Source organism: Micropterus salmoides, unplaced genomic scaffold, assembly GCF_014851395.1.
Source record: "Micropterus salmoides isolate LMB-PRFRI ecotype aquatic unplaced genomic scaffold, ASM1485139v1 Ms_hic_scaffold_15, whole genome shotgun sequence".
NCBI classification, from domain to species: domain Eukaryota; kingdom Metazoa; phylum Chordata; class Actinopteri; order Centrarchiformes; family Centrarchidae; genus Micropterus; species Micropterus salmoides.
The window spans coordinates 17323702-17338865 of NW_024040596.1; the positions used below are offsets into that span (position 1 = coordinate 17323702).

The following is a 15164-nucleotide window of genomic DNA, read 5'->3' on the forward strand; positions in this document are numbered from 1 at the left end:
TCTCCAGTACTTATTGTAATCACTATGAATAAACACAGTATCTAACAAGGTAATTCATTTTAGCATTTTTGCTGTTTAGCCATAGTCTGTCTTTTGTTTTCCTGGGACTTTTAGTTTTTGATGTTGCCTGTGTTGCCTTTTGAACTCGCTGCCTGTCAGCTGCACCACCTCCCATCATTTGTCTTCCTCTTGGCCTGTTTGGCCATAATAAATTCATTAGCACAGTACATTGTGACAGGGACGTCTTGCTGTCTGTGTCTGCCCACCATTGGAGTTCCCCTGGAGACTACAAGGCTGCACTATGTCATTCAACTAGCTGACAAGCAGGCAAAGGTCCATGTGTCAAATATAGACACAAGTGAACCTCGCGCGCGCACACACACACACACACACACACGCTGTTGGGACTATACTCATGACACTGCAGTCAGGAATGCATCCATGTTGCACACCTATTGAGGCCAAGGAAAGCTGTGGGGGGATTATGGGGGAGAGGTGAGGGTGGGTGGGAGTAGAGACGACTGAGAGATGGATAGGGGGCATCTATTTGCCAGACTAGAGGGTATCTGTTAATTATAGAGTCACCCGAGACCTCGCCTCCATGCAGTAGGCTCCACCCACTTATCACCCTTTGCCTCATGTGCCATGTGCTCACTGAGCTCTGGGAATCACAGCGAATTCTTGGTATACTGACAGCCGTGACGTGTCACAGAAATGACCCTACACCTTCCCAACTTGACTTTTGCAACCACAGAAATAAGTTATTTTGATAATCCACAACTTTTGTTTGTGTCTGTTGTTGCTTCCCCATTTACGCCGTGCTCCTTTTCATATCCATTTCTTCTCCCTCCTCCCCTTCCCCGCTTACCTTATCACTCTGGGCTAATTATGGACACTGGTACCATGTTGTTGGTATGGGGATTTACCTCCCATAGAGCCCAGAGTGAGAAAAGAGAGGGGGGAGGGCTAGTGGAATAGATCACTAAATCATAAAAGATAATGTCGCCTGGATAGGGAGGTTAGTGGATGGATGGCGAGTTGCATACAAGTTGATGGATAGATGGCAGACGTGTTTAAAAGCAGAGGGTGAGACAAAGATAAGATAAAGTCAGGTCAGGTGTGCTGTTGGTGTCTTAATTGGAGGGTCTGTGCAGGGTTAAGGCAGCACGTGCTCAGGTAATCTTATGTAACTGCTGGCATACATAGTGTGCTTTTGCGTTTACTCTTTAGACACTTGTATAATACTGTTTAAACAGAAGGCCACAGATCCAAACAGCATAGGCAGGTATGTAAATAGAGGTTTGACTTTTACCACAATATGTAGTTACCTCCACTGTGGTTGCTTCTCAAAATCTCATCTGTGTACATCTGTGTGCACAGAAAAGAACACGCTTGCTTGTAGTGACTTCACTTTTTTCCCCAACATGCAAAAACACATGCATCAATAATCTTGCCAGAGTGCTTTTTAGTTCACCAATATGAATTACAACATTCATAAACCACTGGAGACATGACAGCATTAACCTACTAGCGGATGTTGTTGCGCCCCTGTTGACCCCCGCCTGTCTCACCTACAATTACTACAATTGGAAGCTTAATTATTTGCAAAGAGACCCAGAAACCAACCAGTCCTCCTATGCTGGAATAATTCTGCCTGACCCCAGGTTCCCTGCATGTGCCTGGTAATGACTTGTGTGGTAATTTGATCAACTACACCCTCTTATTTAGGAATATGTAACAATATAAAGTGCAATATAATAAAAGCTCTTAAAACTAGATTTTGTCACAGGACTGAAAGATTAAGGCAAAAGCATTAATGATACTATATTGCACCTTACTGTTGGCGATTATACAGCATGTACAAATAACGGACAAACACTACTTGGTGCTTTCACCCTGTAGGTATGTGGTGAGAGACAGCTGCATGCTTTGTGTTGTTGGTGATCCATCCTTGAGTGGAGGGAGGAACTGCCTGAGCTGCTTTGAGCAGAACCGACACGTCTTTGTATTTTAATGTTTCATCCTCTGATGCTCTGACGCTTAGGGTGGATAACCAACCAGGCAAAGTGGACAACTGCCTCATGCCCCCTTTGTGGTAATTTGATTGATAATAGCTAATCTGTTTGACAACATGAACCACTAAAGCATTATATAAACTGAAATTATACAGGCTCTAACGCCCTGTTAAAATCTAGCCTTAAATCTTTTCAGTTGATATTGTCTTTAGGTGGTGCATATAAAGCTATGTTAACTCAGTACCTCACACTGTATCCTGCCTGGGGCAGAAAAGTATTCCAGACTAGTTGTACTGGTTGGTTTCTGGGGCTCAAGGCATAAATACTGAATGTCCATGTGTAGTCTGCTTGTTGCATTTTACATTATGGTCACTTGAAGACGACAGTAGGGGTAAAGGTGGTTGGATGGGCCCACAGCTTATTATTGCCCTGGGCCCTCACCATCCCAGTGTAGCTCTCTAATGGCCTCTATTCCAACACACACACACAGGATTTGCCAGCGAAAGTGAGAGTTTATGGTAATGCTAATGCCCGGTATCTGGATGTGGCCCCTGCACATACTTGTAGACTTATTCTTAGATCTGTAGTGCCGAGTTGCAACTGTCTTCATTAGTGTGTGTCAAAGAATGGATAATTCACTCACTGTATGGCCCTCTACCTCTTTCTGTGTCTATGATTTCACAGATTTATTAACACTGACTGTTGTGTAAATCATATGGATTCACATGTGCATGATGTCAAGTGCTAACTTATGTTATGTGTCCAGTATGATTGCCATACTTGGCAAAGGGCACATGACCAGGAATCACAAACCCACATGCTAATATAAGCTTGTGGAAACTGACATGCATGCTGTATATTACATACTGCCCAGATTCCATCAGTCCCCGTCTTTTACACACCGTAGCATGGTGATTGTTGTTAAGACAGCTGAGCCAGTTGTTCAGGTGCAAGCGTTTATCTCAGCAAATTAGAGTCTGAGTTATTCAGTCGGGTGTGAGCAAGGAACCAATCAGATTTCCGCTTGGCTAACCATTTGGGAGCAAGCCAAGGAAGTGGCTTTGTAGTGAGGCAGGAAGTGAGTCATTGCTGTTGCTAGGCTAAATATAGCTTTAGTTGTGCTAGCAGGAGGCGGAGTGGGTCTTCTAGTCGTCACAGATGTTATCAATGGGAGTTTTGCTAGCGGAGAAACGCACATGGCTGGAGGAGAAAGGCACACAGAGAAAGAGTGTCGGGGGGAGGTGGTGCCAATAACAGTCAATGTGTAAACGAAGCTACCAATGTCTGAGAGCTGTCCGGGAAATGCTGCTCAACGTCATTGATATCTGAACCTGCTCGTGTTAGGCTGTCTGCCCGGCCCTGTGTATGTGTCTGATTGAGTGTGAGCGGGAGAGAGCAGTCAGTACAAAGCAGGGCATTGAGCTGACAGAAGTGTACCACGCAGTCTGTCTGGGAGCTCTTTGCGGGCCTAGCTCACTCACTGTGCAATGCAGACATGCAGGAAGAAGCTCTTTCCACCAGGCTAAGCTGCTGACTATTGCTAACAGATGGGGAGAGGAGGAAATGGGGAGAGAATAATTAAATTAACTGAAGCCCTGACATTTTACTCCAAGGCAATATGTCCCACAGGTGTGTGTTTAATGGTTGGACGCTAGTCAACAGTACTAGTCAGTGACACTATTACATGTGGCACTGGTTGTTCATTTCCCCGCTGGTGATGTCCAGCTTTCTAGTGCTATCCTTTGAAACATTAAGCATTAAACATTAATTGATTAAAAATCACTTAAACAGAACAAATACCCATGTGTGATACCCACAATAAAGCACTGCAGGTGAGCTGTGTTACAAGATTTGTGCAGGTTATGTTTGACACCTTAAGGCTGGCAATATTTTATATTTTCCTACTGTCAGGAAATCAACAAGTATTGCCTGTGTATCCAAATCCTCATACAGCTTATCATCCGTGCCATAGAGCTCCGTCGTTGTCTGAAAATGAAATCAATAAGGTCACTGGTTGACATGTAAGAACATGTCCACTGCAGTTCATTCAAATCAATTCCACATACAGTGTCCTGCTGTTAAATAATTACTGTCTGTATTCATCCAACACTGAAATTAGTCCCCAACAAATGCATTACTTACTACTATTATTATTATTATATTAGTTAGATGGACTGAACTATTATTGGTTTGTGGATAGACGGTAAAATCTGAATCTGAATGCTGATGAGGGAAATGTATAGAGACACTTGTTCTAGTGATTAAATGGTGATTAAATCAGCCTTCTAAAACCGTAATGTCCCTAGATTCAGCCTGTTGCTGTCCCATCACCCAACCTCTTAAGCAGGCCAAAGTGTGTCATCTGAAGGCTCGGCTGTTCCTCTTAACAAACCATCAGGGACAGACAGGCTAAGTGTGAATACACAAATGAGTATGTGAGTGAGTTCATCTGTGAAGATGCTTTGTATGTAAAAATATTGACAAACCTGCGACTTCGTGACTTACAGGTCTCAAACAATTGACTCACAATAAATACCCGGTGACTCAGTGCGTGTTAAACTATGTTCAGAATCAAAGGAAAAAGGAAGTCCTAGAATAATTGGGTGGAGAAGCCTCAGACACAGCATCCTGTCAGGGTCAGAGTTGCTCCAGAGTTGAGCGCGCACACCCCGACCTCCAACAAAGGCCTCGTCCAACCAGGAAATGATATCATTGTCTGTGGCCACTCTTGGAGTACAGGCCATCATGACCATACAGTCTATGTCATGACGCATGGCTGTGCGTTTCCTGCCCTCTGGGAAAGAGTCCTGTACAATGGATCCCCAGTTAGATTGCGAAAGAACATCCAGTTACATCAGCTCACAAACGGCCTCTTCCTCGTCACAGCTCAGGAGAGAAACGACAGACACAGAGAGGGAAGAGGAAGGGATGGGAAGAAAACATTCTCCAAAATAAATTGACATACTGGGCAGCTGGTTCATGGGTGTGTGCATTTGTAGGCCATGAATGAGATTTTTATTTAATTTCTTTTGTAGGATTTGTATTGTTGGGAATTGCAGGGATTTTCTAGTCATGCTCAGTGTCTTGTAGGGGTAAATTTTGCTTGACATTGCAAACAATAATCATTTTTTTAATAATATTGTTTTGTATGTGACCTCTGTTTTCTTGTATTTGCTTCTCTCCAACAGAAAGATGAAGTGTATCTGAATTTGGTTCTGGATTATGTCCCTGAGACTGTCTACAGAGTGGCCAGACACTACAGCCGAGCCAAACAGACTCTGCCCATGGTTTATGTTAAGGTACAGAAGTGTGTGTGTGTGTGTGTGTGTGTGTGTGTGTGTGTGTGTGTGTGTGTGTGTGTGTGTGTGTGTGTGTGTGTGTGTGTGTGTGTGTGTGTGTGTCATCACAAGAAGTGGTGCGCTCAACTTTATAGAGCATCCACACAATCTCAGTAGGGTGCCATAAAAATGTCTGGACCCTCTTGAACTTTTGGTTCAACAAAATGTTATTTTGTCTGATTTTTCTAATGATTTATTTACTCTAAAGTAAGATCAGTCTTTAAATATTGAAATAAAAGAGTAAAAAGTATGCTAAAGTGTAAATTACAGTATATTGAAAGTAACCAAAGTATATAATAAACACAGGTTTATAATTTTTGCGTCATTGTCTTAGTGAAAATATAAATTTTTATCTCTATAATTTTCTCTCAGTATTGTAGCAATTATTATTATTTTTTTTTTTTAGCTGTCTGATAACGGATCTCACTAGAAACTCAGTGGATTTGAAGGTGCAGGATGTATTCTGATTTAGAAAGCATGAGCATCTAGTGTTGAATGTGAGGTACACGGGATCGTTTCAGTGACTGTATCTCCCCAGACACTGTACAGGACTCGCACCTGTATATTCTTGGATGAAGTACAGAGAGTATAATCATTCATTTTATTAAGATATGAACCTAAAGCTTCCATAAACGTACAACACATTCCATACTATGTTTGTTTTCTAAATCCAAATTTCAAAATCTACCAAAGTTCCTCGGAGACCTGCTATCAGCTTTTATTTGCTAAAAACGCCTGCACCTATAAACTAAAAGAGCTACAACATAACATGACTTTATCTTCTCATTATCACTAGGCTTCTGCTTCTGGGTACATAGGGGGGTATTGACTTGTGCTTACACTACACGCACAGATCAGTTGTCACTTTTCAAGACAGAAATGTGAAACGAACATGAGAATAATTTGCAAAGGCAAAAAAACTCATTATAGACTCCTCATCCCAAATGACTCTCATATCTCAGTGAAATAATTGAAAAAACACCTCCAGTTGATTAGTCCCACAGAGCAGAAGAAGCACTCAGTTACCTTTTGAACTACTATGCACCAATATAAATATTCATTAGCCCAGGAAGTGTGGGATGAGAAGACCCTTGCACATATTGGCTCAGCATATTAACACAGAGAAGCAGTTTTAGTCATCCTGCAAGAAAATAATGACCATGGTTGAGATGCTTTAAAGCAGAACTGAGCTGTATGAAGACTGTTGCTTGCTTTTATTTTAAATTATATGATGGTTTAAAAGAGGCAAATGAGTTTTTGTATACATACATCCCCATGTACCATCCATCAAAATCACCCGGTTTCTAATTGAATCTAAGAAGAGAAACAGGCCTTGCAGTTGCTGAAGTGTGTTTCATTTTATCCCTACAAGGCCGGTTGTCAGCAAGGTTCAGGAGTTTGAAGAGGCAATGTGAGCCGCTGTAGTCTAAACATTTGCTGATAAGATAATTGATCCTTGAGTGGTTCTTTCCAGAGTTAAAACCCTGCAATGAAAGCTGAGCTTGCTGCTCGTGTAGTCGTAACCTGTGTTTTTCTTCGCGTAGTTGTACATGTACCAGCTGTTCAGGAGTCTGGCCTACATCCATTCGTTTGGGATCTGTCATCGGGACATAAAGCCCCAGAATCTGCTGCTGGATCCAGAGACCGCCGTGCTCAAGCTCTGTGACTTTGGCAGGTGAGACGCAGAAACCAGGTTTTGTCAAGTTTCGACGGCAGTGTTCTGGGTCTTCCTGCCAGTTCAAGGAATAGTTTTGCATTTTGGGAAATACGCTCATCCATGTCTTGCCGAGAATATGGAGCTACAGTCAGCAGCTGTTTTTCTTTTATGGATTAAACAAAGAATATATAATATGTTTGTGAGCTGGTTCTTTTCCTTTTAGACAGAGCCAGGCTAGCTGTTTTCAGTCTTTATGCTAAGCTAAGCCACTCATCTCCTGGTTGTAGTTTCCTATTTAGCATATAGGCATGAGAGTGGTATCTGTCTTCTCATTTAACTTTAAGCAAGAACGTAAATTTTTCCAAAAATGTCAAATCTCCCTTTAAATAGTCCTTCAGATGAGACACGTGGAGACTGTAAAGTGTTCATCCCAATGTGTCATCCTAGTGCTAAATCCTAATCACGAGGCTTTGCTTTAGGTAGGGATGCACCGAATGTTCGGCCACAGAAATTAATCGGCTGAAAATAGCAAAAAAATTTGGAGTGCACACGTATTCAAGCCTTTATGGTAACTGAAACAGACCAGCAGTGCGAGCTGACAGGCAGGTGAGCGACTTTATCCTGTCATTTTCTCTCTTTACAAAGACAAGTGTTGCAGTATGAGAGTTCTACCTGAAGAGAGGCTGTGAAGTCTTCATGTTACGCGACACGAGAACCACCTACGACATTTTTCATATTGGGTCGGACTTGATGAATTTAGCGTGAGGATACACGTGACAACGTCCATTTTTCAAAATAAGGTGTCTATACAGTATGGAAATAAGATTAATTGGATTATATCCACAGAAAGTATAAAACATATTACATGTGTCGATTAAAAGTAAATGGACACACCCACCCATCATAGTCTCTCCAAATCCAGTGGGACACACTGAGTAAAAAGCACATTTTGACATTTTAATTTATGCAATGGTAAAAAAAAATGGCATAAATGTATGTACTTGTTCGGCCAAGAATTTTCATTTCGGTGCATCCCTAGCATTAATTTCACATTTTCCTGTTTTTGGCCAAAATGCCGCAGTGTGGTGATGATAATGACTGTGTGCTTTGATTTTGTGTGCAGTGCTAAGCAGCTGGTCCGTGGGGAGCCTAATGTGTCCTACATCTGCTCTCGCTATTATCGAGCCCCTGAGCTCATCTTTGGTGCCACTGACTACACTTCCAGCATAGGTAGAAGTCACCATTTAACCCTTAAACCCTTAATAAGTTTAACCTCAGCACATATATTGAATTTATTATATGTTACATATGATGCATTTGTCACGTAAATTGAATATTAGGGGATATTCTGTATTGTTTGCTGCTCATCCAGACTATTCCTTTGTAGCACAAGTGGATTATGGTAATGTCTGCCCCTCATTTGCATGTATCCGACTTCTTTTTTCATTTTGGTAATCTTCCTTTTCCGTTTTAGATGTGTGGTCAGCCGGCTGCGTGCTGGCAGAGCTGTTGTTAGGCCAGCCAATCTTCCCCGGTGACAGTGGAGTGGATCAGTTGGTTGAAATTATCAAGGTAATGACTGGGGTAACCCACAGGGTGTGAAAGTCTTCGTATATGACACTAAGTGGTCAGTTTTTCCAAATGCTAATAGGAGTTTAAGTTAAAATCATAACATTGCCACCAATCTGTACTGTTCTACCCAGGTTCTCGGCACCCCAACCCGAGAGCAGATCCGTGAGATGAACCCCAACTACACTGAGTTCAAATTCCCCCAGATCAAGGCACACCCATGGACTAAGGTGAGTCAACAGGTACAGGAGCCCTTTTACTACTTCAACATCTTTTCTCTTCATGCTTGTGTTGCCAACATGCCACTTCACACCCACCCAACCTCATCACATCCACCCAGCAGGGCTGCATGAGGCCTGAATAGCCTAATCTGAACTTTTTAGACCCTATCAAGAATGACAAAAAAGGATAGGAAATTACAGGCTAAACAGTCAACCTCACACAATTGTCATAAAACTCACCTCTTTTTTTTTTTTCAATTTGTAGCACCCTTTAATAGCAGCAGTAGCATGTCATATGTGTTTTTAAACGAATACATTACATTAGTTTACATTTATTTAGCAGATTAAACAGAGCAGATTTAACATGCTTCTAGGGTTTATTGAGTATCTTGAATCTGTGTCATCTCAGTCACAGCACAGTGTCTTGAACCACAAACTGACCAAAGTCTGTTCCGCTCGGTCAGTCCTTACTTTGCGCTGCTTTATCCACCAGTCTGATATCGACAGTACAAATTGTCTTTAAAAAACTGTCACAGTAGTTCTCCACTTCATGCTCTCATCTTGGTGCATGTTTTAAGTCGTAGTCAAAATAAAACGGGTGGGGGAAAAAAAGGGAAATTTTCTCCTCCAGACTTCCCCTCAGCAGTCCCACCCACAGCTCTTGCATTGGAGAATAGTCTTCCATTCAGCAGGCTGCAGCAGGTCCTGCTAATGGCCTCTCTGGCGCCCTGCTGTGGTCGCTCCCCGCAACTACATTCAGCCAGTACTACAGTCCACTCCTGCAGCAGTCAGACATTCATTCATTCATCACAGAGTAGGTTTTATTAAATACACTGAAGATAATTTGGAATGCACAAGCTCATTTATGTGTGTGTGCATGTGTGTTAAAAAACATTGGATTGTCCTCGTTTGTTTGCCAACACTTCAGAACTGACTCCATGTGTTCACTGTTGACGCCGTCCTTTGTGTCAGGTGTTCCGGCCGCGCACGCCTCCGGAGGCCATCGCCCTGTGCTCTCGCCTGCTGGAGTACACGCCCACGGCCCGTCTCACCCCTCTAGAGGCCTGTGCACACTCCTTCTTTGATGAGCTGCGTGATCCCAACGTCAAACTGCCCAACGGGAGAGAGAAGCCCTCCCTCTTCAATTTCACCACCCAGGGTATGCACACACACACTCAAAACAGAAATCATTAACATGTGCTCGGAGGCAAAAAATAAAAATAAAAGAAGAAGCGTGCTCTGAAATTTTATTAAAAACTGTTTGTGCAGGCTTGGGAGTGTGCAGTCTCTGAGTGCTCTTGAGTTTGAAAATGATTCCTTCAGTTTACCAATATATACACATATTTACTGGCCTTGAAAAACACAACAGCCTGTCACATCATCTTCCATCTATGTGAAACTCCTAAAGTGTCAAAATATATATCTAAATGATTTGTCGTAAGAATAATGTTTTTAATTGTGTGACAATCTGTCTAGGTCTGCAACTATTGACTATTGTCGTTATCGATTATTTTGGTTATGAAATCTATGTATGTGAAAAAAGTGAAATATCCATCAAGAGTCCAAGTCTTCTTTTGTCTTACGAAAAGCTCAAAACTTATTTATTATTTTAGTAATGTTATTTTCTGTTAATTATTATAGGAGACTAAGTAAACACCAAATATTAACATATAGAACCAAAACTTTTTTTCATATTTTAGCTTAAAAATGAATTAATAATCAAACCAAATTCTTTCCACTGACTAACCGTATAATGAACTAATAGTTTTAGCTCAAAATCAGTCCAAGCATATTAGTATTGGGAAAAAATGATCTCTGTCTGCAATCTATCCAGGAAACCTTGTGAAAACATGACCTGGTGTAACGGTTGTTCTTTCTCTTTCAGAGTTATCCAGTAATCCCTCTTTGGCCTCCATACTCATCCCTGCCCATGCACGCAGCCAGGCCGCCGCCTCTACCCCTACCAACGCCTCTGCGACCACAGGTTACCACTTTTATGTACCGTGAAGCTCTATTTATCTGTTGGAAGTATTGGTTGTGACTTATCTACCGTTATCTACCAATCTCCTAACAAACTTTACATAAGTAATTCTTGGGCTCTAAATTATTCTCTCCCCTTCCTGTCCATAGATGGCAGCAGCACAGAGCGAGGTCCCAGCACCACCACCGCCTCTGCCTCGGCCTCCAACTCCACCTCCTGAGTCCACAGAACACCCGCCCTGCCCCGGTCTCAGCCCCAGCCGACGGCCTCTCCATTGCCCCGGCCAGGGGGTGAGCTCCGCTCGGCTCTGCTCTGCCCTGCTCTCCTCTCTGACAGCAGCGGAGCGATGCTGACGCGGTCCGGGTTCAACAGCTAGCCATCAGCCCCGTGCCACAACCACAAACCAAGCATCCCGAATCAGCCTCTTTGATCCCTTACTTGGCCCCTCATCCAGCTGTTTGAACTCTACTCCATCCTCCGTCAAAGACATCTCCCCGTTCCCTTTCAACGGGGAAGCAAAGTGCAGGGCCAGAGGTGTTGTCGACTGTACTATTTATAAAAGTACACTGTACATGTATACACAATGCTAGCCTGCTAATGTTTGTAAGAGGACAATCTGTAGAAAAAGTCCTAAGCTGTTCCCCTTGGCCCTCACCCTATCCAGTCTTCCCCTTTTGTCCTACTCCACATTGTCCCATTTTTCTGCATTCTCACCCTTTGACCCCTGACCCCTGTGTCCCCTGGCAGATGCCCCACCCCCCTTTGGTTCCACCTGTAGTGCATGGCCTGAGTATGGTTAGGATCACCCGTGGGGTCACCCCGCCCTCTCACTTCTCACCTCCACTTCCGCAGACAAGGCATGAGGCTCGCTCACGGGTATACACACATACACACTCATAAACAAACACACACCCACATCCTCACACACACATACACACACGCGGATGCATGATGATCCTGATGTATGTGGAAAGAAGCAGTCCACTTGCAGGCATAACGTTTGGACAGGTTGTTTTTGTTTCGTGTCCTGGGATTGTTTTTTAAATGGTTAGCGAGCTGTTTTACTCTACCTTGTTTTTAACTTTTTGTTTTGTACTCCTGGGCAGATGTTTTTGGATTGCCATGTACGATGGATGTGACATGTATCTGGTCCTGTGTGCTTGTAAAATATATACATACAAATACAAAACAAACATGCGTACATACACAGTTTATATATTACTTTTCCTTATGTATAAAAGTATATATAGATATATGTATATTAACTACAATGGTTCAGAAATCATTTATGGTGAGCTCATATCTGGCTGAGCAGCGGCAATATTTGCTGCTGTCTAAAGAAAATAGATTTAGATAAGATGGTGTTTTGTTTCTGTTGCTGGAGTGTGGTTAGATTCCAGCAGTCACTTTCCTGTTCTACTGTGTTGTCTGTATTAAGGCTGTAGATGGATTTAGGGCATTGCTCTAAAATTCCCTGTCTTTGTACCGACTCTGTCTGTGACAGTGACAGTGCAGTGTCTAGACAAACATCTTGCCCTATCTGGCCCTTCCTCTTTCTCTCAGTCTCTGTGAAGAATTCAAGATGTTTCTTAACACTTTTCTTTCCTCTGCTCCTTGGGAAGCCTCAGCAGCGGTCTCTGGCTCACCGCCGACTGTCTCCTGTGTAGTGACCACTGACTGAAGCGTTAGCCTAGCGTTCTTTCTCCTCCACCTGCCGCACATAGAGCCACTCGGTACAGTCTGTCAAAGCGTCTTATTTACAGAGAATACTCACTACATAAAAAAAAAAGAAGAAAGAAATAAAAGAAAAAAGCAGAATTTGTATATACAGTATAAATGCTCCTCACCAAAATTCTGACTTGTATGTTTTTTTTTTATGTTGTTATGTTGATTATTTTTTCCATGTTGTGTTCAAGGTATGTATATATGCAGACCCATGTACTGTTTATGAGCAAAAACAAAGATGACAAAGGGTAGGGGAAGAAATGAAAAAGATTTAAAAAAAAAAAAAAAAAAACAGAATCAGGGCAAAACTGATGTTGTTTATGGATATTGTAGATGATGATCAGCTTTATCCAGCCATATGTTCAGTCTTACCTGTACAGTACAGTAGATGACAGCTGTATTATTGTAACAAGAACTAGTCATGTATAGTGTAACTATAGTTTGGAGTGCCTTTGCTTTCATACACCTTCGCCTCCCCCTCCCCTATCACCCTGCTGTCACCCCCCTCCCATCCTGATATTGTGACTCTCCCTTTGGTGCTGTTGAATGTCCTGCTATCCTAAAACACATGCACACACACATCCACACTCTTCCACTTGAATATCAGTCCCCTCCGCCCGCACCTCTTTTTCCTCTTTCATTGCACACTTAACTGTAATACACAGACAATGCTAATTGTAAGGATATTTTCCTTAACTGAAGATACAGTAGACGTGTTTATTTTAACAGATGTTTTATCTTGGACACACATGCACATCACAGTCCTGGCACGGACTCCGGGGCATGAAGTGGGTGCGGGGGCGGGTGTTATGGATGACAGCAGGGGTTCAAAAAAGGTCTCATATACTGTATATATACAGTAGTTTCTGTATTACTCGCAGTGTTGGTTCTGTTACCAAAGCCAAACTAAGATGTAGTTGTGATGAGCCATCCTCAGAGGCAGTCTGGTATTCTGTCTCTCTTCTACTCTCTGGATATTTTGTTGTTTCTCTGTCCTCTTGCTTGTTCTTCTCCCCTGTCTGCATATTCGGGAAGGGAGGGGGGGGATTCAGTAGCACCTAAGGGGTCGAGTCATGTAGCGTCTCTCCTGTCTCCTGCTTGCTGTAATTTTGCATTCATGAACGTGTTGCTACCACCAGAAAGTTTGACCACCTCACCCTACCCCTAACTCCAGTTCAATAAAAGCATCACAAAAGTTACCAAAAAAGAAGACAAGCAAGTATATATGCTAGTATAATGTATACTAGCATATATACTACTTGACTATGCTAACTGGGGTTAAAGAAAAGAAAAATCATAGAAAATACTACAAAAACATCCTGTATAACAGTACTACTACTTGAATGCCTCTGTTTGTGACTGAACTTTTTATTTCTTTTGTTTGTTTGTTTTTCCTTTGTTCTGTGAAGATATGCTAAATGTGCACCTCTGTAAATATTCCCTCTGCGTGCTCTGAGGAATAGTTCCCTGGTACTGTAATTTGCATTAAATAAAGAGTAGGATAGCCTGGAAATGAACAAGGTCCTTGTCTGTTCTGTCTTCTTTTAGCGAGTGCGCTGTTGTCTCTTCACATAGCCAGAAACTTTGGAAAACTTTTTTGAACTTTGGAAAGCAAACGGGATGTCAGAGTCGCTATGTATGAAGCCGCTCTAAGTTTTGGCCTTAAATACATCAATACTTTAAGATTGATATCATTTTAGGAATATATGCATACAGGAATGTGATTCATACATGTTCCTGACTTGGTCTTAGCTGTCAAATTGCAGCGGCTGAAGCTTCACGCCTAAGATATCTTGGAAAACTGTTAGAAGTTGATAAAAGATACAAACACTGACTACTTAAACAACATAAAAGGAGGTCATGAGATGAGCACTCCGGCATAAGTGTGATTCTTCTAAATGTTAACATTAAAATGTATGTTTATTTGCCAGGGGATCTCAGGCAGGCAAGCTCAGTATCCTTTTCTTTTAAATATCTTCTTAAAACTCACTTTTATCTTATCGCTTTTTCTTAAACTGATTTTATTTGTTGTAATTATTTAAATGATTTTATCATGATTTATATTGTATTTTATTTACTTTTATTATTTGTTTTTATTGTAAAGCACTCTGTAACTTACTTTTCAAAGGTGCTATATTAATAAAGTTATTATTTTATAATTATTACATATTATATATACCATACTAAGCCATGCTAGCAGCTCTGTGACACTGTACTTATGCACAGTGGTGCTTTGAGTTAAACCCTAACATCAACATGCTAACATGCTCAAACGACAATACTAATATACTTATGTCTAGCAAGTATAACGTTTACCACATTCACAATTTTAGTTTAGTGTCTTGGCCTGCTAACATTTAGTACTAAACACAAAGTACAGCTGAGACTGATGGATAAGCTTTTAGTTTTGCAGTTATTTAGTCTTAAACCAATATTTTGTTGAGATGATGGTGCTAGATGAAAGGTCAGAGGATCACCAAAGTTATTTCAATTTACCATATTACGGACACATCTATAGCTGTAGTCCTTATTTTACATTTTAGACTGCAGTCTGCCCCTAAGAATCACATGTACTAAACTTTGTTAAATACTAGACATGACTTTCCAGTCATCCTCTGTCTTAGTATGACCACAGTGGGGCAGTGTTTGTCCTATTAT

At 41.7% G+C, this 15164-nt stretch overlaps 1 protein-coding gene across 2 annotated transcripts in view; it reads left to right on the forward strand.

Moving 5' to 3' along the window:
- The window catches only part of gsk3ba (glycogen synthase kinase 3 beta, genome duplicate a), a 33933-nt gene extending 19905 nt beyond the window's left edge, over window positions 1-14028 (forward strand). The window contains exons 4-11 of one of the 2 annotated variants that reach the window (XM_038720698.1): window positions 5204-5314; window positions 6898-7028; window positions 8134-8240; window positions 8485-8582; window positions 8714-8821; window positions 9773-9959; window positions 10686-10784; window positions 10931-14028. In XM_038720698.1, the coding sequence (XP_038576626.1) occupies window positions 5204-5314; window positions 6898-7028; window positions 8134-8240; window positions 8485-8582; window positions 8714-8821; window positions 9773-9959; window positions 10686-10784; window positions 10931-11001 (912 nt within the window). In that variant the 3' untranslated portion in view covers window positions 11002-14028. The remainder of the gene's footprint in view (window positions 1-5203; window positions 5315-6897; window positions 7029-8133; window positions 8241-8484; window positions 8583-8713; window positions 8822-9772; window positions 9960-10685; window positions 10785-10930) is intronic. The other variant, XM_038720699.1, reaches the window with a different exon arrangement.
- The last annotated feature ends 1136 nt before the right edge of the window (window positions 14029-15164 follow it).